The following is a 20,899-nucleotide window of genomic DNA, read 5'->3' on the forward strand; positions in this document are numbered from 1 at the left end:
ACCGGCAAGTGAGGAAATGAAAGTGAAATCAGCTGATGTGACACCAGTCGGCGGCATCAGTGCCCTGACCTTCAGCGAGCTGTTTACTTGGGCACGACTGCAAGCGCGAGCGGGTGGGAAGCCCGGGCCGGCCTCCGGCCGCCCTTCCCCTCTCCACCGGCCTCGGCTCCGGCTCCGGAGCCTGGCGTTAGGAAGCCAGCGAGAAAGGAGACTCCGCCAAACCTGACTCCCTGCCCGTCCTCTTTACGAGCGCCTGTGCGTTCTGCCTCTTCTTGTTCGTAAGTACCCACCCTGCGTGGAGCGCAGCTGGCCTGCGTCTGGGCTCAGCGTGGGCTCCGGCCTTTCGTGTCCTAGCGAGGCCACGCCGCCGGGCCGTGTCCGCACACCCGCCCCCCCCCCCAGTGACCTCGGGTGCCGCTCTGCCCTCCTTCCCTCGGCTCCCGCCACCATCATCCTGGGGGGCTGCGGCCCCCAAGATGGTGAGGGGACTGCCAGCGCACCCGGTTAGAAACACACAGCGATGGGGGCGCCTGGGTGGCTCGGTGGGTTAAGTGTCCCACTTCGGCTCAGGTCATGATCTCACAGTTCGTGGGTTCCAGCCCCGGGTCGGGCTCAGTGCTGACAGCTCAGAGCCTGGAGCCTGCTTCGGATTCTGTGCCTCCTTCCCTCTCTGCCCCTCCCCTGCTTGCTCTCTCTCAAAAATAAATAAACATTAAAAAAAAATAATTAAAAGGAACACACAGGGATAACCTGGCGACAGGGTGTTGCAAGGTCTGTGCAAATAGATGTTTATGGCCCGCGGGGCGGGTTGCTCATCAGAAACGGGCAGCCAGACAGAAGCAGGTCACTGACTCGAAGTGGCTCGACTATTACTATTCCGAGTTACAGAAACACCCTGAGTGCTTAAAACATACACCGCGAGTTGAGATTGTCAGAAAGACCCGTGTTCTTGACTCAGAATTGAACAGGGTCTAACATATTCAGAGCCTATGTCATTAGACTACAGTGCTTCTCATGCCCGCCAGTGCTGATCTTAAAATATTTTCTTAAATACGGACTGTTTCCTTAATAACTTCCGTTATACTTCTTCACCTGTAAAATCAAAGGTTCCTTTGGGAAACACACACACACACACACATTATCTGATTCCTTCTTTCCTTCTCAACTCCTGACAACTAGTGTGCATTCCTCAGTATCTTCTTCCTACACCCCAACCCTCGCCAAGCCCCAGACCTAAGAATCTGTTCATAAGACATCCCTTTCGATTCTGCACGTAATCCCCTTTCTCAGGTTCTCGCCAGCCGACTCCTGCCTTACCTTACCTGATCACGAAGTCCGTTTGTGTTTGTTTTCTGCATTTCACTTTTACATAAATGCAACACATAATTCTGGAAATGTTTTTCAGGCAAAAAGAGAACAGTTGTTCACAATGCCACCACCCAGAGACAGATGCATTAACATTTTAGAATGTTCCCTTAGTCTCCTTCCTGCAGTCATACTCTATTAGTGTGATTTTAGACTGGCTTTTCTAAAGTCTGCAGTCTCACCACTTTGGTGCGTCACAGTTTAATTCCAATGGTGGGCATTCAAGCTGCTTCCCGTTTTTTGCAAGATGCGGTGATGAACACTCCTGTGTATAAACCATTGATTGCATTTCTGATTGCTGCCTTGGGGTAAACCCCTAAGTGGAATTACCAGGCCAAAAAGATAGGACTGTCTTTTAGTTTTAAGGGTTTCCATGCATATTGCCAAATCGCCTCCTGGAAAGTTTGCGCAAATGTTTACGGGTCACTTGGGCCACTGTCACCGTCACCGTATGACAAGGCTAGCTTGCCATGAGCTAGGTGCCATCCAAAGTTCTTAGCCGCGGTTTTGATACGGAAACTCACAGGATATTTGACTTGGCTTTTCTTTGCTTGTGCTACAAAGGCATAGACGTTTTTTCTCATGTTAGTTCATGAGATATAGTGATTTATATAATAAGAATATATATTTGGACTTTGTTGCCCTTGCTGGCACAGAGCTCCTAAAACCCTTGGAACACTTAGGAATAAGTGTGAATAGCGATAAAGGTGTCTTCTTTATTCATTAACAAGCTCCGTCCAGCCACGTCTGGGTTTATGCTAATGAGCTGACTTTTGGAAAGTCCCTATAGATGGGGTTTGTTTGTGGGAGAAAGAGCCTTGTGATTAGAGGGTCTTGTGATTAGAGGGTCGGAACTTTTAGCCCCACCCCCCACAACCTCCAGGGAGGCAGACTGGCTGGAGATTCAGTCACCAACACCCAGGGATTCATTTCGCCAGTCGGGCCCAGGTGACTGAGCCTTGGTCAGAAGCCGGGAAGGAGGAAGGGGAGACGGCTTTGGGGACTGAACCCTTAGCCCCAGGATCTGACACTCTCTTCCTGTAGATAATGTCAGAATTGGCTTAAATAGTAGGACACCCCCTGGTGTCACAGAGAACTGCTTGGTGGAGGAAAACGCCCACACATTTGGTAGAAATATGACAGCTACACTTACCTACTTGGCAGTCCTTCCCTGAAATCTCTTTGTTCCTTGTCCGTTTTGACGGACGGTTAATGTTTTTCTTACTCGTTTGTATGAATATTTGACATATTGGTAATATTAATCATTTCATATCTGTCGCAGATGCTTCCCACACTCGTTGGCTTTTACTTTTATTAGTTTGTTTTTATTATACGGAAATGTGTCTTTCTTTTAAATAGTTAAATCTGCACTTTTTTTTTTTTTTGTAATTTCAGTGTGCTTTTAAGCTCAAAGTGTTCCTTCTCATTCGTAATCGAATCTGGACTTGTTTTTAGATCTTTTTTTCCCTCTGTTCATGGCATTTCACTCTTGCATCCATGTGACGTTCATTTTGGTATGTGAGGTGGACATGAGGACTTAAACTAGTTTTGCTTTCAGGAAGCTAATCGACGGCTTCTGCACCCGTTCATGAAAAACCTTCCAGCGAACTCTAATACTTTGGTCACGTATTAACCCCGCATGTGTGGCTTTTCTGAGACACTCCACTCTTGAGCTGTCCATCCCGGTAGCCCTGGGGGGGGGGGTACCGTTCTGGGGGCTGGGGCCCAATCTCGCCCCCATCATCTCTAGGAATCTACCCAGGAGCTGGGTACTGCGACTACTTCAGTGACTCTAGCCTGCCACAGGCCTCAAAATGGTACGCCCGAAAGTGACTTCACAAGCATTAACAAGCGTCTGCAAATGTCATCTTCCGGCACATGGGCCGTATGTTCTCATTAGCAACTGAGATCTTCAGAGCTGTACTCGGTGCCCCTGGGTCACGCCACCTCAGCGTTCTCGGCCCTGTCAAAGGACAAAACGGAAACAATTGAGTGATGAGCTTACCCTTCCTTTATCTGAGGGAAGACAAGCCGTGGATTGGGGGAGTATAGCGCCTCCCAAGCATGGAGCAGTCTGGCAGGATTTGGGGCAAGAGCCAGTTGTGTAGAGAAGCAGCAACGTGGGAAAGAATGGGCATGATTGGCCAGGAGGTCGGGGTTTCCTTAGAAGGCGGGCAGGTCCTGTTTTCTAGGGTAAGGTTGTGCTGGGGGGAAGGGGGGGGTGTTGGGTTTCCCTGACAGGTGTTTCACATGACTTAGGCTTGGAACTGTGACACGGGCTGGGCCACCAGGGCCGCCTCCATTTTGTGGTCCCGGTACAGGAATTCACTTTGTCAGCCCAAACCTGGACTTCAACAGACTTTGGGAGGTGAGCCCTGGGTCCCCCGCGCTTTTGTGGAGAGGTACCCTCTGTCCGCTGGGCAGCAGTGGGGCAGTGGAGGTACCGACGGCCAAGTCCCCGGGCAGAGCGGAGAGCAGCAGGAACCGCAGCCTCGGCCCCCTCCTCAGGCAGCCGGCCAACCGGGAGGCAGAGGCCACAGCTGACGCCAGCAGGGTGACCAGGCAAAGACTCGTCAGAGTGACCGAAGACTGGCTTTCTGAGGTTCCCGAAACTGGCCTTGAAGGGTAGAGGGGGAGGGCCCCTAGCGTCTGCTACTCAACTTAGCTTCGATCTGCTTTCTTTGAGTTAATCTGCATGTGTTTTGAAGCCCTTTCTGATGTATTACAAGCCTCCCTCGAAAGACCTCTTGCAAAACTGAAGGTCCGAGTCTTTGGGTCTATTATTCTTTGCCTCCCCTTCTTCCAACGGTTGCGTGCCAGCCACGTCCAAGTAGGCCTGGGTGCTTGCCGAGGGCCCAGCCGGCAGGACGGGTGTGAGGTGACCCCTGGCCTCCGCGCGTCTGTCCCGGCTCACAGATCTGTCTGGGCGCCTAGAGCCTCGTGTCTGAGGGAAGAGGGACAGGAGTTAATAGAACACTCGGGTCGAGCGATGAAATCCACACCTCTCACCCTGGCCTACAAGGCCCCCAGGGACCTGGCTCCCCTCCCCTCAGTCACGGGGCTGCAGCCACCCTGGCCCCGGAAATCTGATCCTCTCCCAGGCCGGTGTTTATAACAGCCGCACTGTCTCCCTGGAGGGCTGTTGCCCAGCCCAACTCGGGATGGCTCTGTCACATCCCTCGGGCCTCAAACAAATGTCTCCTCTGCACACAGGCCTTCCCTGACCCACTAATCTAGACTCACGGCTTCCAGCACCTTCTCTCCTTTGTTTCATCCTGTTGGTTTCCTTCCCAAATCTTTTCAAAACTTGGAACGGTCTTTTTAAAAGTACACCACTGGTGTTTGTGTCCTCAACCGGAAGGCAAGCTCATGAGGCCAGGTTCCTGGTTTGCCCTGAGAGCTACTGATTCCACAGGGCCTACGGCTCAGGGAACTCTCCAAAACGTGCCTTTCGTGGAGTCACAAGATGAAACCCTGGCCTCCTCAGTAGAAGGGGGGCTGTGAATGTCTATCGGGATTGCAGGAGAGGGCTGGGCAGGAGAACCAAGAGTGACAGCCAAAGGCTGTCCTGCCTTCTGGTACTACTTACCCTCAAACTCTGCTCTGGGTCCTTAGCTTCCCATAAGCTAGCTGTGGAGTCCCGCCACTAAAAACCAAGTGAGGAGGGGCGCCTGGGTGGCTCAGTCAGTTGGGCATCTGACTTCGGCTCAGGTCGTGATTTCACAGTTCGTAAGTTCGAGCCCCGCGTCGGGCTCCGTGCTGACGGCTCGGAGACTGGGGCCTGCTTCCGATTCTGTGTCTCCCTCCCCCTCTGCCCCTCCCCCGCTCACGCTCTGTCTGTCTCGGAAATGAATAAAATAAACATTAAAAAAAAATGCTTAAACATTAAACAAACAAAAACACCAAGTAAGGACGGGTCCAAGACGCAGGTGCATTCTTGTGGTGAAGCATTTTTTCTCCCTCTAGATTTTTTATGTTTTGACCCTCGTTCCCAGCTGCATCATCTGCCCGCCGAGGCTAACAAGCAACAAAACAAACGAACAAAGAGCTAGTTGACATTCACGGAACCGCTGAAACGGCCCACGTCCGTGGCTCGGTGTTCGTGGAGGTCTGGAGACGGACGGTTTTGACCCTGCGTGGCGGTCTCGTGGCGTGGTCGTGCTTCTGCTGGTGAAGCTGCTTTTCGTTTCCCTGGCACAGGCAAGCAAACCCAAATGTCACGCGCTGCCTACAAAGCTGCCCTCCGGCCTGGCCGTCCTCAGAGCGCGGGCGACCCCCGAGGGCTGCCTCCGCACCTTTGGGACGCACCACCGCGGGCCGGTTGTGAAAAATAAGAACCTGGGCTCATGCTTCTGCCAAAGGAAACATGACACATTTCCCTTTCTTCTTCCCTTTTTATTTCTGTCAGAGCCGCACCCACACCGCCAGCCACCCTGTCCTGCGTGTGTTCGGCGGGGAGGTTTTCGGCAGGGCCGCTGGCGGCTCGGCTCAGACCCTGTTCTGGCTTAATCCGGACTCTTTCTTCCCCCTGCTTTGCTGCTCTCTCCCCCTTGGTGCCGCACCCCCAGCCCCCCTCCCCTCGCTCTTCCCTCACCTCCCTTTTCTCCACAGTCAGGGCTCCAGTTGGCACCCGGCCCAGCGCACCCGGCCTACGGGTGGGCGTGGAGACAGTTGCCACACCTCAGTCTCGCCACAGCCCCCCGGGGACAGCCAGCGACAGGGTCCTGACGGGGAGCAGGTGCCGGAGGCCGAGCCGGGTGCTGCTCGAGCTCACGGGCCCTGAGCCCAGGCGCTCAGCCCCTGGGTCCACGCCCTTCCCCACCACGTGTGGCGGCCGCATCAGCGTCCAAGGGCACAAAAGACAGCTCCCCGGGGCGCAGGTCCCCCAGCAGAGCTCTGCCGCTGGACGCAGGCACCGTCTGTCTCCTCTAGGGCCGCACCGCGGCCGGGCTCCCTTCCCCGAGTTCCAGTTTCTTCTCCATGACAATAATGACTGACACAGGACTTACTAGGTCACGTTCCATGTGCTGTACATAAGCTACAAGATAAATTCTATTGTAGCCATTTTACAGATGGGAATGTTAGGCGCTGGGATGTTAAGTCAATGGTAGAACTGGGATTGGAACCCAGGACACACAGCGGCAGAGTGTATTCCCAGAACACTCATTCCACATGGTCTCCACTGCACGAAGAGCCAATAACGACAACAGCGTCCGCCAGGCCTCAGCGGGCACGCACACAATTCAGTGGAGGCAGGTTCTAGATGATTACGACCAGCCTGCCTGATGGACTGTCACTGTCCACTGGCCAGGGGACCTTGGGGAAGCTCCTGACCTTCACCGAGCCTCGGTTTTACTCCTCTGGAAAATGGGGATGGCAATCGTAAACCTGCTCCCACAGGGTTGTCGTAAGAACTTAATAAAATGGTATCTACTAAGTGCTCGGCACAGGGCCTGGCCCAGAGTAAATGCCCAAAGAGCTTCTGAAATCTGTTTTTAACTATTAATCAACTCTCAGTCAAACTCGATTTCTCCCTGGACGCCTTCACTGGTCAAAGAGAATTCTCAAAGCAACTTCTTCCCTCTGTTGTCCCCTAGAGCTCTCTTAAATCACGAGTGAAAAGGAAGGCCGGGAGGTGAATTTACAACTAGTAACAACCCCATCAGCTCGCTGTTTTTTCTTTCAAGCTTCTGTTCTGTTCTGACAACAAAATGATACCATCAGTTTCTACCAGGCGGTCCTGGGGGCCCCGGTAGGGACCGCTCGTGGGTGTGCCCTTGACCTCCGCTGTCCCCACATCTCATGTCCATCATCAGGGCTCTCGCTGTGCGACTCTCACAGCTGTAGGCCTACGTGACGTATCCGAGAGACAGGAGAATCCTGTAGAGAGCTCACATTTAGAAACCGGGAAGAAGAGGGAGGGGCCAGAAGGAGGAGGACCAGGACAGGGAAGCAGATGGAAAAAATCGACACAGGGAGGGGTCTGAGCAACTCTATGTGCCGTTGCTGACGTTCATTCAGTCACTCGCGTGTCCTTTAACAGACTTTTACTGAGTGCCTCCCGTGTGGCCCGTAGTCCCGGGCATGGGGGACGGAACAGTGAAATATAGGTCTTTGACAGATAAACAGACCAGCTAACCACAGACACATAAAAATGCGCAGCAGATACAAGTCCTTGCCCTCATGGAGGTTACAGTCTACTGGGGACCGGGGTCGGGGGGGACAAGAAATGTTGAGAATGTTAGATGGCACCAGAGCTATGGGGAGAGAGCAGGAAAGGGGCACAGGCAGTGTGAGCTGTGGGGCCGGTGGAGGGGTTGTCACAGGTGGAGATGCTAACCAGGGGTGGCCTCCGTAAGAAAGGGACAGTGGAGCAGAGAGGCCCAAGGGAGGCGTGTAATAACAGAAGAGCATTCCAGGCAGAGAAAATGGCAAGCATGGAAGTCCTGACTTGCCTTAAGTTCTTGGAAAATAAGGAAGAAGCCACTGTAACCGAAGCTGAGGGAGGGAGTGAGGGGCGAGGATAACAGGAGAGGTCCAAGAGGGGACAGTATCGAGGTGTCCTGTTCCTAAAGGAGCAGGAAGAATACCAGGTCGTCGTTGATGTTGCCGTGGAAAGAGGGCACCCTGGGCAGAAGTCATCCTTGGTAGCACATTCCGGAACATATACACCCCTCCAGGTAGAACATACGATATATTCCCGGTGGAAGAACTCAGAAGTTCCAGTCTAGTCCCCACGCTCCTGGAGGGGGACTCTGAAGGGGACGTTCTTCGTGGGTACTCCGTTCCCCTCCGCAGGGCTTACTCTGAGAGTTCACCAAACACTTAATAAGCGAAGTAGAATTTCCACGGGTGGTGAGTGAGCAGTTGCCTGGCATGAGAGACAGTCGCAGGGGGGCTGTGTATATATATATATATATATATACACACACATATATTGTATATATGTATATATGTATGTATATAATATATACAATATATACATATATTGTGTGTGTGTGTGTGTGTATGTATATATATATACAATCACGTGGACGGGTATTCTCGCAGATCACAGACAGGTGCCAAGTATACTCGGGAGATGGAGACCGGAGCTACAAACCTGCCTCCGGGAAAGGGAACGAAGGCATTAGGACAGTTCCTTTTGATTCTGTGACTCAGGAGAGCCATGGCACTTGAGGCGTCTTGAGAAGCAAGTGCCAACGGTAAGGGACGGTGATTCACAAACATCGCCACAGCGTTGTTTCCAGTCTTACAGAGTAATGTCCTAAAGTACGGGCAGCCACAAAAAACATCGTGCAGGAAACACTTCTCGTGACATAGGGACACGCTCACGCCGTAATGATGTTGACAAAGCGGGATGCAAACATATATATTCGCATGAGCCTGGCCGTGTAAAACAACATGACGGAAGGAAATGCATTGAGAGTGGTGGTTTCTACAACCCAAAGTTACAGATGAGGTTTGGTCATTCACATATTTTTCCAGTTTTCTACAATCATCACGTGTGGCTGTCTTATAAACAGGAAAAAGTTCAGCTAAAAATGGCAGCAGTGACGCAGCGGCCTGCTGGTTCACGCTCTGAAGGAGGCAAGGCTCGTCACGAGAGGGAATTCAAAAGCTCGTGGTGGCGAGAACGAGATCATGTGGATTGTCAAAAGCCACGACAGCCAGGGTGGGCTCTTAGGACAACAGAGAAGAGCGCCATGGGGTTTTCCAACGGAACGTCCAGGGACATCCTCTACGAAATGTTTAGACGAAGAAGCTGCGACCAGCCTCCAGCCTCTCGGTCCCTGAGGTCCTGAAGTCTGTCCGGATGTCTGGGGGGACACGGGGAGCACCCAGCCCAGCGCCGTGCTGAGTGTGTCTGACACACGAAACACGGCCCCTCGCCTCAGGAAGCCCGCTGGCTTGTCAGGACACGCACACAAGATGTACACGCACAATAACTGAGGGGTACCACAGGGCTTGGCTTTCCTTTTTCTTTAATTTTCTTTCTTTCCTTCCTTCCATCTTTCATTCTTTCTCTCTCTCCCCCCTCTTCTTGTCTTCTTTCTTAACAAGAAGTTCCTTCTGTGTGTCAGGCACCGTTCAGGGGATAAGATGGACGGCCAAGTGGATAAAGGGGGCAGGGATCAGTAGGATTTGGAGGCAGGGGGCAGGGCAAGACCTCAGGAGTTTCAGGGAGACTGAGAGAGAGGGCAGATGGGGTTGGGGGCCGCCTGAGCACAGCCAGAGTGGAGAGCACCGGGAGCAGGCGCCCCCTACAGAGAATTAACTGCCAGTACAAGTTCAAAGTTGCCCAGTGGCGCTGAGCCCCAAGCTCCAGGCGGTGGAGCTGAACTCTGTGCCTATAAAGACCGGGGAGAAGAAGGGGAACCAGGGGCGACCACCTTCCCCATATTTGTGCTCCTGGGCTTCCCAGGTCCGGTTTTATTTTGTTTCACTCTCTACTGAAACCCTCCCAAAGGGCAGTTGAGAGAAAGACAGGAAGTCAAAAACAAAGGCCGGTCGCCTGGGAGCCACAGCCGGAGTTGGCTGATACGATGTCCTCAGGCCGCCACGCCTTTTGAACCTGGCTCTGTCTTCAAGTCAAAAATGCTTAAAAATAGCGATTTTTTTGAACCCAAGTGTAACAGGCCTGAAATAGGGGCAAGAAGAGGGAACATCCACGTAAGGCCACCCGTACTCCCAACCAACAGAGGCAAGTCAAAGCTCATCTGCTACGGCACACGCGCACAAATCGGGGTTCCAGCCCTGGAAATCCATCTCGCACCCTGAAACACCTAAACCCACTAAAAACGTAGATACAGGTTTCTACAAGCATTTGTGAAATACGAAAACCGTACAGAACACCTACCGCTGGGGATGTTCCCGCACCGCGGGCTGGGCCAGCTAGAACTTCGGCTATGCTACTCTCACAACGCATGGACCAAAGACACCTTTCCATACCTGCTAAGCCTTGCTGTTGCAAGGGGGGTAGCGGGAGGTCCCAGGGCCTCCGCGGGATGGCCCTTCTCTGCCACCTCGGCGCTTCCCTGCCGAGCTCCCCTGAAGGAGAAGCCAGGGGCAGAGGCCCTTGGTGGACAGTGGCGACAGGAGTTCAAAACCTCACTGCAGGCACAGGTGTATGTTTCTGTTCTGACGGGCACCGGCCTCCCCACAAGGTGCTGTCCCGGCTCTCGGTCAAAGGAGTTGCTTGCTGATAAATCTTTATTCTCATTGTCTGCACTGACTCAGGTCCTCTGAAGGGAGCCACCTGCTATAGAGTGAATCGCTGTGTCCTTCAAATTTCCTACGTTGAAACCTAACCTCCAAGGTGATGACAGTAGGAGGTGAGGCCTTTGGGAGGTGATGAGGTTGAGAGCAGAGCCCTCATGAATGAAATCAGTGCCCTTGTGAAAGAGGTCCCAGAAAAAAATAAAGGTGCCCCAGACAGCTTCCTGTCCCTTCCACCATGTGAGGACACTGGGGAAGGATGTCCCTCTATGAACCAAGAAGGGGGCACACCAGACACCAAATCAGCCAGTCCCTTGATCTTGGACTTCTCAGCCCCCCCCCCCCCCCGAGCTGGGGGACATAAATGTCTGTGGTTTATAAGCTGCCCAGTCTGTGGTAGTTGGCGCAGCGCCCTCTCCCTCAGCGGGGCCCATCTCCTCTTCCCTCACACTTGTTCTCTTTCTCCCTCGGGGCACTTCCTGTTCTAGCAGAACAGAGATGGGATGTGGTGGGACGCACCTTCCTTCCAGCCAGCGGAGGGAACGAGGGAGCAGCTGCTCCTCTCACGGGCTCCCTTCAGAAGCCGCCCCCCAGGGCTGGACACGTCCCCTGAGCCTCTCCCCGGGGCCACCGCTAGCTGGCTGCAGGAAACCACCTGGCGCCCCAGGCTGGGTGCACTGACAGGATGGCCCTCCGTCCTTTGTCCCCAGCACCTTGTGTCTTGGAAGGCTAGCGGCACTTTGGCATGCAAATGGCTATTTTGTTGGGTAGTCGAAACTTTACAAATACAAAGGTGTCGCAGGCAGACTACTGTGGTAGAAGAGCAATTTGGAGAAGTCCTTCTGATTAAAATCATAGTGAAAAGACTGTTCAAATACGATGAGGACGGTGTATACTATTTTACGGGGACTACAAGTAAGTTTTCTGCGGATCAATTTGGCAATATGCAGTAAGATCACTCAAAAGTATTTCTACCTTTGGCTCCACTTTAGATATCTAGCTGAAGGAAAAATCAGATTCCAACCAAGAATCATACAAACATCTTCCTTATCTGTCACTTACAATGGTAAAAATGGAAACAATCTGCCTAATGGCGTGACGGATAAATCTACGACACGAACTATCACACAGCCATTAAACATGTTTCTGCAGACTATGTAACAGCTTTGAAAAATGTGCATAATATTCAGCGAGAAAATCATTGTGGTCAACAGCGTGACTATTTAAAAACACATCAGCACATAGGAAAAAAATATTGGTAAGAAATTAACAGTGGTTCTACGTACGTGGTGGGATAAGAGGTTATTTTTTATGTATTTTTTTCTTTTACGTATTATTTTCCAAGATTTCTATGATTCCTGTTCTCAGGAAAAAAATCGGAGACACTTAAAAGGTAGCGAGTGCCACTGTGTGATTTCATGAGCAGGTGGCCTCTTGCCTTCACCAAGTAATGACTCCCAGAGCAGGGCAGGTAAGCTCCCAGAGAAGTCTAGCAGACCTCGTCCCCCCGAGCTTGTGTTAGAACAGGATACAGGGCTTCTAGAACACACCAGTGCCCCACCCCAACCTGTAAGTTCTGATGTGCCGGGTCTGTGGCCCATTGACAGTAGTTCCCACAGCACCCCCTGGGGGGGGCCCTGTGCCTCTAGCGCCTTCCTCCTCCTTCAGGCCCCCAGGGACAGCGAGCCTCCTCCCTCACCCCAGACAAACCCACCCTCGAAAGGATCTGAGAAACTCCCTCACAAACATTTCCAGGGGCTTGTGGTGTTTAAAGGGCAGCAAAGCCTTTGTTCAAAGGGCATCCATCATTGTCACCGCTTTCCGGCACTCAGCGGCCCAGGGAGCCCCTCCTCCTGAACAAGGCCGGAGAGGGGGCTCGCGGTGACTTACCAAGTGCATCCCGCCTGCAGGCTCCCTCTGACTTCTTGTTCCCGCTGGGGTTGGAGGGAAGGCTGCCACAGGTGTTTATGGGATTCCAGAAGGGAGAAGGGCGAGCTTGTGAGGAAACCGGGAGGGAGGCCGGACATTCACGGGTGTGACTTCCCTCAGGTGCCCCGGAAGGCGGCCCTGCAAAAGGGCAGGAGACGATGACCATCCTAAGACCAAGGCGGGGCAAGCAGCTGCTGTTCCTGGGCATCATGACAGTCACGGTGGCGGTCATCTTCCTGCTGTTCTACGCTCTCCTCTGGAAGGCCGGCAACCTCGTGGACTCGCCCAACCTCAGAATCGGCTTCTACAACTTCTGCCTGTGGAACGAGGGCACCGGCTCCCTCCAGTGCCGCCAGTTCCCTGAGCTGGAGGCCCTGGGGGTGCCGCGGGTCGGCCTGGCCCTGGCCAGGCTCGGTGTGTACGGGGCCCTGGTCTTCTCGCTCTTCGTCCCCCTGCCCCTCTTCCTGGCCTGGTGCAACAGTAACGAGGCCGAGTGGCGGCTGGCGGGGGGCTTCCTGGCGACGTCCTCCATGCTGCTGGCCAGCGGCCTGGGCCTCTTCCTCACCTACACGTGGAAGTGGATCCGGCTCTCCCTCCTGGAGCCTGGGTTTCTGGCTCTGGGCACTGCCCAGGCCTTACTCCTCCTCTTGCTTATGGCCACATGTGTGTTCCCTCAGAGAGCAGAGGACAAGGTCAAGCTTGACAGCTGCTAGTTCTGTCGAGAGGCTCACGATGGCAAGAGTTCAGTTTGAACTATGCTCAGAGAAGGTGCCAGAAAACTCATGGGCTGGCATGTCTTCTCAGCCTGTTTCATAGCAAATGCCGGCCTCAAGCTCTGGCAGACGGGACCCACCACGGAGGAGGTGGGGGTACCCAGTGCCGAGAAGGCCAAGGGCGCAGCAGTGGCAGCCGCGGTACCTGCGGCTTGTTAGCGTGGGGCTGTCCATCCTTTGGGACTTCCGAGGTTCCCAAGGACACACCACAAAAAGCTCACTGTCACGAGAACTCCTTTAACTGACATAAGGATTCCCATCACGAGGCCTGATTTCTAGGATAATTAGCCACATGTCACACTGGAACCGAGTGAAGGTTCATGGCAACAAAGGGGGGACGTTATGAGAGAGTGCACCTCAGCCTCCCTGGGGCCCTGGTTAGCAGGCTCCCCCTCCCCACGGTGGGTGTGAAGTGACGAGCCCGTCTCCCAAAGGCCCACGAGTGATCCCTGAGGGAGTCACTAAAGAAAGAACACGTGGGCACAAAGACAAGCCTTGGTGGCTTTGAAGGTTCTCCCGAAAAGTCTCCCAGACCTGAAGCCAGACAGAGCAGGGGCGTCAGCTGGCAAATCGTTCCCAGCATGTGACCTGGGAGTTGGGAACACAAAACGCCGAATCCCTGGGCAGGAGGAAGGTGAAAAGAACTGAGGGGTTCCATACAGATGTCGAGGCCTTCACTTCTCCACCCAGAATTGGAAAGGACATAAACACAGCTCACACACTGGGGAACTGTTCGTATTTTTCAGCACCTATATATTGGAAAACCTATACAGCAAATGACTGCCTTATTCTGTGCCTGTCAAAAACCACACTGAATAGAGTCAGAAACACGGACTCCGGTGTGATCTTGTCTTTAGGGTCTTCGCAGGGCTCCCGTCCCACTGGCGCTTTACAACTGCCCAGGGACTGAGGCTGAGCCGCCAAGTGGCAGGACGGTGGCCGCCTGGGGGAGGGGGGCTTCCGATCTGCACACGGAGTTTCAAGATCCCACACAGAGCAGAGCACTGTGGGCGGGGCACCTGCCTGGGGGGGTGCTGCGCGAGTGACGGGAACTGTGTTCAGAACAGCCGTCCTCCTTAGGGAGAGATCAGGGGGACCAGACAGTGGGGATTCCAGTGCACTTAGCAGCAATGCCTCTTTTTCGCTGAAAATTATTAAGTTGGCTCTTCGGTTCACTAAGTTTGGCCACCATGTCCCCACCTTCCCTGGACCTGGAAGGCCAATAAAACCACGGCCTCCGAGTGGAGAAGGCACAGCGCAGGGAGAAATTCTGACGGAAGCACATTTGGACTCCTCACTTGCACACACTCAACAGGGCAGCTCCCCAAGGAGGTGACTGCCTGCCGGGGAGGAGCGGGACGAGGGGAGGAGCGGGAGCGGCTGGCAGGCCCCGGGAGGGAGGGGAGGCCAGCTTCCACCAGCACTCTGGGTAGAAAATCCTGGGAAGCCTGTCCGTTCAGCTGAAAAATATTTCCCTGACGTATTTTAACATGTCCTCGTCCTCCTCGGGGCTTCTGCTGCGGGCAGAGTCAGACCCCGCGGGCCCCTGAGGGCTGTGGCCTGGAGGAAGGGCGTCTTTCTCATTGTCCTCGTCCTCACTTCTCCTCCCAGGAGAGCTCGGTGACGGTGACAAAGCGGAGTGGGCCCGGGACAGCTCCGGCTTATCAGCGCCAGCCGGAGTCGGTGGCTCCAAGGGCTGTTCCTGTTTCCGGGCCTGCCGGGTAGGAGAAATGAGGGGCAAAACAGACATCGTGCTATTTCCCAAATGAAATAACCGCCGGCGACGCAGAACACATGCGGAAGCCACTGTGAAGCGTGTGACCGGCTCGAGCACCGCCCCAAATCAGAGCCTCCTCCTCTCCACCCCCCCTCCCCCGGCCACCCCTCACAGCTCCAGAAGAAGTCAAGACCCCCTTGGGAGAGAGGCGGGCAGGGGCCTGAGGAATGGCAGAGTGGAAAAGAAAAATAGGAAAAGCGTATCTGGAAAGGTGGGGGTGACAGAACGGAAGGACCACGGGTACAAAACTTGAGTGTGGGCCTACGTTCTGTCACTTATCGGCTGTGTAACTATGGGAAAGTCCCTGGGTGTTAATATCTTCATCTGTAAAATGGGGACAGTAATACCTGCAATCACTATCACCGGGTTATTGCAAGGATTAAATGAGGCAACAACCTAGGAAAGCACCTGGTCAACTAGAAAGTACTCCACAACACTAAGGTGGCAGTTACTATTCGCTTCAAAAGCCAGGAGACTTGGGTGGCATTCGGCTGAGAAGTCACCTCACCCACCTGAGACCCTTCAGAAGACATAGCAGTGAAAAACTTCCGTCCCCTCCACATACCACACACAGTCACCCAGAGCGAGCTGCTCTCCCACCCACGACCACTCCCTCCCCAGGTGTCCAGCCCCAAACATTCAGTGACACCGGACATGGGGAGAGGCCAAGGGGAGCACGAGAAGCACTAGACAAGGGACAGCTGGACGAAGGGGGATGACAGATGACAGGGCTCCCCAAGGCCGACTGAGAATGCAGGGCGTCTCCTTTATTGCCATTAACCAAGGGCCCGGTCCGGTTTCTGGTCGTGAGAGTAAGAAGAGACACAGTGGACTTTACCTCAATCAGTATCCCCAGGGCGACATCCACCATTTCGGCCTCACTCATGCAGTACACAGTCCTCGTGGCAGGAAGTCTGAAAGGAAGGCACGATGCTACAGATGGGGACAGACGGGTTTCGGGTCTCAGGTCTCACGAGGGGGGAGAAAATGAGGGCAAGAGTCCCATTCCCAGGCCTCCCGATTTGCCACGCGCACCTCTGTGGGGCTGAAACCACCCCCCCACCTCACCGTTCTGCCCGCACCGCAAGACTCAGCGCCAGCAACTGTGACGCCTCCAAACCCTCCCTCCCTCCTCATTCCCCAGGACCCCGACCGGAAGTTGTCCCACCTTGCGGCAGCAGCCCTTGGCATTGCTGCCGATGTCCTCGCTTTCGGGGTCTTCACGGGCACCTTTCTCTTCTCGGCCACCTGGGCTGTCATCCATGTGGGAAGGACCCTCTTTTTATCCCCAGATTTGAAGGTTTCCATCTCTCTTTTCTCTCATGAAGGAAGACGAGTCAGGGCCCAGGCTTAATGACTTGCTTTTCTAATTCAGGACGGGGAACCCCACTCTCATCCAACCGGGAACTTTAGGTCTGTTTGTCCTGCATGGGAGTCACGCTTGAAATCCTACAAAGAACAAAGTCCAGTGAGCTCTAATAAGCTGGAATACTTCCAGTCACCAGCTGAAATTACTGGTCAGGACAGGCCAGAGATGGATAGCAGGCCCCAGGAGACTAAGATGGCCCATTCCCCTTCTCCCTGCCATCCAAGATGCTCGCTGTCCCCAGGGTGCCTAGCCTACCCTGAAAATCTCTCTCATGATCTCTCCCTCATCTCCCCAACTCCAGACTTCTCATTTCCTCTACCTTAGTGTGGTTACAGACAACTCCAAGACCATTTTGAGTCCCCGCAAGGTTTAAATGGCCAACACTCCCTCCCTTAATCCAAAAATACTTCTGGGTGGCCAGATTTTAGCCAGCAGTAGGGATTAGGAACCACAACCGGACCTGCTCCAGGAAGGAGGTAATCCAGAAGGTGCCCTGACAGCCTGTCTCATCTAACCTGGTCTCTCTTCTCCCCACCCCCACTTACCACCGCCACAGCCCCTCCCCCTACAGCTCAGTCCCCACCCAGGGACTCGGGGTGCAAGTCTCACCCTTCCACTTGGCAGTCCACTCTGAAAGCAGTCAGCTCCGCCTAGGGAGGCTCTTACTGGAGCAGAGGTTTGCCTAGAAAAGGGTCAACCATGAATAAGCGATCCCTCTCTGAATCACAGTCATTTATTGCTCATCTTAGAAGACTGTTTACAACTTAAGAAAAAAAAATGAGCATGACGTCATCCTAACCTGTCCGGCCAGAGGGCAGAGCTTGGCCAGTGTACCTGGTTGCTGTCAAAATTCAGGCAGTGATGATAGCCGACTGTTCCCACAACTACCCGAGCCCTGCTAACCGCCAGGCGCAGACACAGCCCCGCAGTCAGGCACATCGACATTTATCCCACCGCAGGCAGATATTATCAAGCCCATTTTTACAAACGAGGAACTGACAGCAATGTGCCCAAGGTTCCAAAAAAAACAAAAACAAAAACGGAACGGCCAGCCAGGCCTCGCAGCCGGGTGCTGCAGACCGAACCCTGTGCCTAAGGGCTGCCGCGCTACCGGGGCTCCGAGAAGCGCAGAGGCCGGGCGCGGGGAGCCCGCGAAGCCGGGCAGAGCCCGCGCTACCTGGGTGAAACCCGGCCCCGCCGGCTCGTGACGTGCCCGGCGCTCCCCAAGCAAGGCCCGCCCCGCTCTCGGGGACCCTGCGCCACCGGGGCCGCTGCGAGACGCGTGCCAACCTGCGGGGGACGAGGGCGGAGCGGAAGCACGCGGACAGCCACGTGAGGCCTCGCCGGCCGCGGGAACGGCCGTAACCGCCTCCTCCGGGCCCGCAGGCTCGCGGCCCCGTCACTCGGGATACGGCGGGGCGGAGCCGAGTCCCGGACCACGCGCCCCTCCGGCCCTGCCCTCCAGCCTCCCGGGCCCGCGCGCTGCTCTCGGCTTCCGGGGCGGGCCCGAGAGGCGGTGCGGGGCGGCTGCGCGGACCCACACCCCACCCACACCTGGCAGGCCGGAGGGACCCGGCTCGGCCCCGCGCGCACCTCCTCTGCCCCGCGCGGCCTCGCCACTTCCGGCCCCCGGCGCGCCCCCTGCAGGCAGCCCGCGCAGTCGGCGTCCCCGCCCCCAACCCGAGCGGGAGTCGCCAGCTGTCCCGGGGCCGCGACACTCTCTCCTTGACCCGGCTCTCGCTCTCGTTGGGCTCCTCTGAACCCTCATCTAGGCCCTGCCTCTGGAGCTTCCCTGCTCCTCTCTGCATTGTCCAATTTTCGCAAGCATCCTACCAAGTCATTTTAGCCAGGAGCCCCACCCTCCAATCCTGATCGCCCTCAAATTTGGGCGGGCTCCTGATTTTTCACCATTCCCCAGGTAATGTCGGATCGCCTAGATTGCCTTCAGCAAGAATCCTGGTTGCCGAGTTTAGCGAGTTCCAACCCTTCCCCTCCCCCCACCTCCCACGCCCCCTTTACCTTTGGTGATTCCTCTTAGCAGCTTTCCATCCACTCTTTGGCTATAAAGTCCCTTTCCCTCTTGTATTCAAGTTAAGCCTGATGGCTCTCCCTTACTATAAAACCCAATTGTAATACACACCCTTGAATAAAGTCTGCCTTTAAGTTTTTAACAAGTGTCAGTAATTTTCTATTTAATAGAATATTTTTTCTTTAACAGTCCCAAACATGGCTCCAATTGAGGTCTGCTAGTCGGATTTTAATATTAGAGTGTCAATTCCTGAGCCCCCAAATCAGAAATTAGGGTGAGGGGAGGAGGGCCTGCATTATTTTAAGGCTCAGGATTCCCACAGGGTCCAAGTTCAACTCTCTCTGCTGGGGTGTAGGCATCCCAGAAGGAGGGGGTACAGGGTGAGACCCTCAGGTGCAGGAAAAGAAATTATCTTAAAGTAAGTAGGTTTCACTAACACTTAACATTCAGATTGGTGGCCAGGTGTTCCTTTTCCAACCCGGCAGCTCCACGAAGCTTCCCAGGAGTCCGCGGTGTTTGCGTTCAGCCTGATGTGAGCACTGCGGTGGACACGTGGAGCTAGCATCTAGCTTTAATTAAAATCACACTCAGTTTGGTTCAGCCTGATGTGAGCACTGCGGTGGACACGTGGAGCTAGCATCTAGCTTTAATTAAAATCACACTCAGTTTGGTTCAGCCTGATGTGAGCACTGCGGTGGACACGTGGAGCTAGCATCTAGCTTTAATTAAAATCACACTCAGTTTGGGGCCCCTGGGTGGCTCAGTTAAGCATCAGACCTCGGCTCAGGTCAAGATCTCAGGGTTCCATGAGTTCATGCCCCGGGTGGGGCTGACCTCCCTCCCCTCCCCTCTCTGTCTCTCTCCCTCCCTCTCACTGCCCTCCTCTGCCCCTTGCTCACTTGTGCCTTCTCTCAAAAAAAAAGTCACACTCAGGGCTACCTGGGTGGCTCAGTCAGTTGGTTTCAATTCAGGTCATGATCTCACTGTTTCATGGGGTAGAGCCCCAGGTAGGTTTCTGCGCATGCTTGGGATTCTCTCTCTCTCCCTGCCCCTCCTTCACTCGTACTATCTCTGTCCCTCTCAAAATAAATAAACTTAAAAAAAAAAATTTTTTTTTTTTAAATCACAGCGTACAGCAGCCTCAAAGAGGCCAGCAAAGAAACCCCAGGTCGCAGATGTGACAGACATGACAAAAACACAGAGGAAACTTCTCCCACCAGAGGAATCTTCTTCTACCGCATTTTGAGGTAAAAGGATGATTAGAACTGACCATCTGGCCCCAAAATGTGAAATTATCAAGACACCATCTGAAATGTGATTTGCAACAGATCCACCAATGGAATAATTACCCTCCGCAGGCCAGAGGTGCACAACTGTGGACCTTGATCCGAAGCTTGGAAACTCCCTACCCTGAAGATCTCTACTAAGTTGTGTGGCGCTTTTGGTTTCTCTAAAGCACGTTCACCTGCTGGGCCAGGAGAGTTTAACTCAATCAAGGCTTGAAGAGATAAACCAATGGTTTCAAGTCACAAAACCAACCCCAGCACCGAGGTCACCTGGCTGCAGGCTGCACCCGGACTCTGCCTGCAGTCTTTCCAGGGGGGCCACACCAGGGGCAGGACCCACCTCTCTGGTTCCTCAGAAGTATTAGAACCACTGACCTCCAGGGTCCTCTGCTCTCAAGCTGGGAGCCAGAACAAACCCAAGTCTAACTGGTGAAGCGTCATTTTTTGTGTGTGTGAATGAAAGAAAATACTTATCAGTGGAACCACTCCCCCCATATGTGCCTCCCTAAAACTTCTTCCCAGCAAGCCGAAAAATGAGGTCTGAGAAGCAGGAAACCTTTGCGTCTGCATAGAAGCTGCTTGAAGGGAGAGAAGCCCAGGCAGGGGAGAGAACACCCGAGCGGTGGCATCTGGATGGGTTGAAGCGAACCGCTGAAGTGCTCTGAAAGCCGTGCTCCTGGGGCCGAGAGGAGGCGGCAAGCAGACCGGTCCCGAGGACAGCGAGGGGCGTGCAGCCTGGGCCAGAGCCGGGGTCCACACCTGCACCAGGGACACAGGCTCCAGGACCCGAGGCTGGACTGGCTTGATGGCTTCCCCGCTACCCTGCCCTTGCCCCAAATAAGGGGAGGGGTCTTGCTGGGGTTCTGGGTAGGTGCCAAGCAGCTATTGTGAAGAAGGGAAATTTCAAGTTTTGACATGTTTTACTGGAGGATGAAAGCGCGTCCTGGAGGGGGTATGGGTGCGACCGGGAGGAAGGCCAGGGCGAATGCATCCTGACGAGCCCTCAGGATGGCGCGAAGACTGGGGAGAAGCAGACCAGGAGGGAGCAGGTTTCCGTATTTGCTCATTTCAAAAGGGTTTGGGTTTTGTGTTTTTAGGCAGTGCTGTGGAAACCCACACAATCCTAAACTGAACTGAAAACAAATGCCCAGA

At 54.2% G+C, this 20,899-nt stretch overlaps 2 protein-coding genes across 10 annotated transcripts; one reads left to right on the top strand and one right to left on the bottom strand.

The window, feature by feature from the left end:
* Window positions 1-93: 93 nt before the first annotated feature.
* TMEM140 (transmembrane protein 140) lies at window positions 94-14,120 on the top strand. 7 transcript variants are annotated; one of them, XM_047095326.1, is made up of 4 exons: window positions 94-278; window positions 3,116-3,182; window positions 10,606-10,700; window positions 12,634-14,120. In XM_047095326.1, exons 3-4 carry the CDS (start codon window positions 10,688-10,690, stop codon window positions 13,224-13,226), a joined length of 606 nt encoding a protein of 201 aa, XP_046951282.1. In that variant the 5' UTR covers window positions 94-278; window positions 3,116-3,182; window positions 10,606-10,687; the 3' UTR covers window positions 13,227-14,120. The 7 variants fall into 7 exon arrangements, 3 of the variants coding, with proteins under 3 accessions (XP_046951282.1, XP_046951281.1, XP_046951283.1); XM_047095325.1 differs by lacking the exon at window positions 3,116-3,182; XM_047095327.1 differs by lacking the exon at window positions 3,116-3,182 and having other exon boundaries at window positions 94-255.
* Window positions 14,013-17,807, bottom strand: CYREN (cell cycle regulator of NHEJ). Of its 3 annotated transcripts, XM_047095330.1 has the most exons (5): window positions 17,723-17,807; window positions 17,042-17,114; window positions 16,232-16,512; window positions 15,902-15,977; window positions 14,013-15,000 (listed from the first exon to the last, which is right to left on the bottom strand). In XM_047095330.1, exons 3-5 carry the CDS (start codon window positions 16,369-16,371, stop codon window positions 14,743-14,745), a joined length of 474 nt encoding a protein of 157 aa, XP_046951286.1. In that variant the 5' UTR covers window positions 16,372-16,512; window positions 17,042-17,114; window positions 17,723-17,807; the 3' UTR covers window positions 14,013-14,742. The 3 variants fall into 3 exon arrangements, with proteins under 3 accessions (XP_046951286.1, XP_046951284.1, XP_046951285.1); XM_047095328.1 differs by lacking the exon at window positions 14,013-15,000 and having other exon boundaries at window positions 15,583-15,977; XM_047095329.1 differs by lacking the exons at window positions 14,013-15,000; window positions 17,723-17,807 and adding an exon at window positions 17,232-17,404 and having other exon boundaries at window positions 15,583-15,977.
* Window positions 17,808-20,899: the final 3,092 nt, after the last annotated feature.

The sequence above is a fragment of the Lynx rufus genome, unplaced genomic scaffold (assembly GCF_022079265.1).
Source record: "Lynx rufus isolate CCGP_SWC_20201006 ecotype Redwood Valley unplaced genomic scaffold, mLynRuf1.p SCAF_4, whole genome shotgun sequence".
Lineage (NCBI taxonomy): Eukaryota > Metazoa > Chordata > Mammalia > Carnivora > Felidae > Lynx > Lynx rufus.

What these genes read in the sequence shown, in the direction of transcription:
- CYREN (XM_047095328.1), bottom strand. Translation starts at nt 16,371, where the DNA reads ATGGAAACCTTCAAATCTGGGGATAAAAAGAGGGTCCTTCCCACATGG. An exon ending in CCAAGGGCTGCTGCCGCAAG is followed by an intron (nt 15,978 to 16,231) that starts GTGGGACAACTT and finishes CCTTCCTTTCAG; the next exon opens with ACTTCCTGCCACGAGGACTG.